A 1556-nucleotide genomic window follows, 5' to 3' on the forward strand; every position below is an offset into this window, starting at 1 on the left:
AGCCAGCAGGCCGCCAGGCCCGCCCCCGCTGGCCCAGATCCGCCCCGGCGCCCTGCCCTTCCGCCTCGCCGCGTACGCCCTGCGGGCCCGCGAAGGCCGCTATGGCGTTGGAGGGCGTGCGGTCCAGGCCAGCCAGGTGGTCAGCACGTCCCTGAGGTCGGGCCTGCAGGAGGGCGGCAGGGTGGGTGAACTTCTCCCGAGTCCTCAGCTCTCCCGGTGGAGCCAGCTGGGCCAGTCTCCTCTTCCGGGGAGGGAACCCACGGCACAACCCTCCCGCCTATCTTGTATCTAGTTAGCTTGCTAGCATTCTTGCGACGTAGGTCGTCCACAGCAGGTGATGCCAGTTCATTTATGATGAGAAGTTTAGCAATTTTTAAAAAGTGAGTTGGTCTAAAAACGTTGATGTTAGTACAGGAGATACAGAAATGTGGCAGAAATCATGAAGGACTGAAGTTAGGGAACCCTGAACTTATGGGTTGTTCCATACAAATCACGATGGCAACTAAATGATAGAGTGAGGGTTTAAAAGGTATGGTTCCTTAGGAATATTTTAATCATGAAGATATTTGAAGACACTATATATAGGCTCATGTGTTTTTTCTTATGTCCCTTTACAACATCAGAGTGCAGATGAGTCTGTTGTCAGTGACTAGTGTTCATTTATTGTTACAGTACAGTTATTTGCACAAAGTAATTTTCCTTGAGCCTTACATCTGATTTCTTAAATCTTAAAAAAGTTATTCTGTTAATAAAGCAGTATTGTAGGGTAGATACCTTGTAATTATACAGTTCCCCACATGCTTGATTTTTTTTATAGATAAGAAATCGTAATAAAGAATATCAACATGTTACCTTCAAACATTTACATTTAGATTTATAATAGCTGTAGCTTAATGATAAAGTATTATTTGGAATGCAGTATCATCTTTAGATTGGTCATCTAAGTTTCCCTTTGACTATATCACTATCCGTGATCAATATAGTAAAAACGACAAAGTAAAATGTGTTAGAGATTTATAAACATTCAGTCACACTGCCCTTTAAAATTTATGTAGATTCAGGTCTTAAAAATTATTTATAGTAATCGTGTTTATTAATTGTACTGATGCCATTTTCCTTCCATTAAAAGAAGACTTGATCCTTCTACCAAACTTCTTCCTGTTCTCATTTATGTGGTGCAGGTGGCCCGTGGTGACATCATTAGTAGTCCACTCTGTCATAGTTTTCTACTTAAAAAAAAAAAAGTCAGTTTGATTTGAAATTCACCTGAAGCCAACATTGGTACAGGTTTTAGGAACTGAATTTTTTATTTTTATGTTATTTTTTTTTTCTTCAAGAGCTGAGTTCATTTTTTCAGCTTTACGAAACCACCTATGAAAAAGTAAAAATTTTATAATGTCAGTGTTCAGTCGGAGTTCAGATTTCTCAAACTGTCCCTTAATATCTTTTTACAAAGTTTGTTTGGATCAAAATCCTGTAGAGATCTGCATGTTGCATTTGGCTGATACACCTTTAAATATTAAATATAACAGCTCCCTTGCCTCCCCTCTCTCTCA

General features: G+C 40.3%; 1 protein-coding gene across 13 annotated transcripts in view; it reads left to right on the forward strand.

The window, feature by feature from the left end:
- Positions 1 to 34: 34 nt before the first annotated feature.
- CEP63 (centrosomal protein 63) overlaps positions 35 to 1556 on the forward strand; it is a 42785-nt gene continuing 41263 nt past the window's right edge. The window contains exon 1 of one of the 13 annotated variants that reach the window (XM_023538389.1): positions 35 to 156. Coding sequence is in view for 5 of the 13 variants with exons in the window: in XM_011373189.2 (XP_011371491.1) it covers positions 102 to 136 (35 nt within the window). In the remaining 8 variants the exon portion in view is untranslated. Of the gene's footprint in view, positions 182 to 208; positions 381 to 1556 lie in introns of those variants that run through there. The other 12 variants (XM_023538388.1, XM_023538385.1, XM_023538394.1 and 9 more) reach the window with 12 other exon arrangements.

This window comes from Pteropus vampyrus, unplaced genomic scaffold (assembly GCF_000151845.1).
Source record: "Pteropus vampyrus isolate Shadow unplaced genomic scaffold, Pvam_2.0 Scaffold220, whole genome shotgun sequence".
Classification (NCBI taxonomy): Eukaryota; Metazoa; Chordata; class Mammalia; order Chiroptera; family Pteropodidae; genus Pteropus; species Pteropus vampyrus.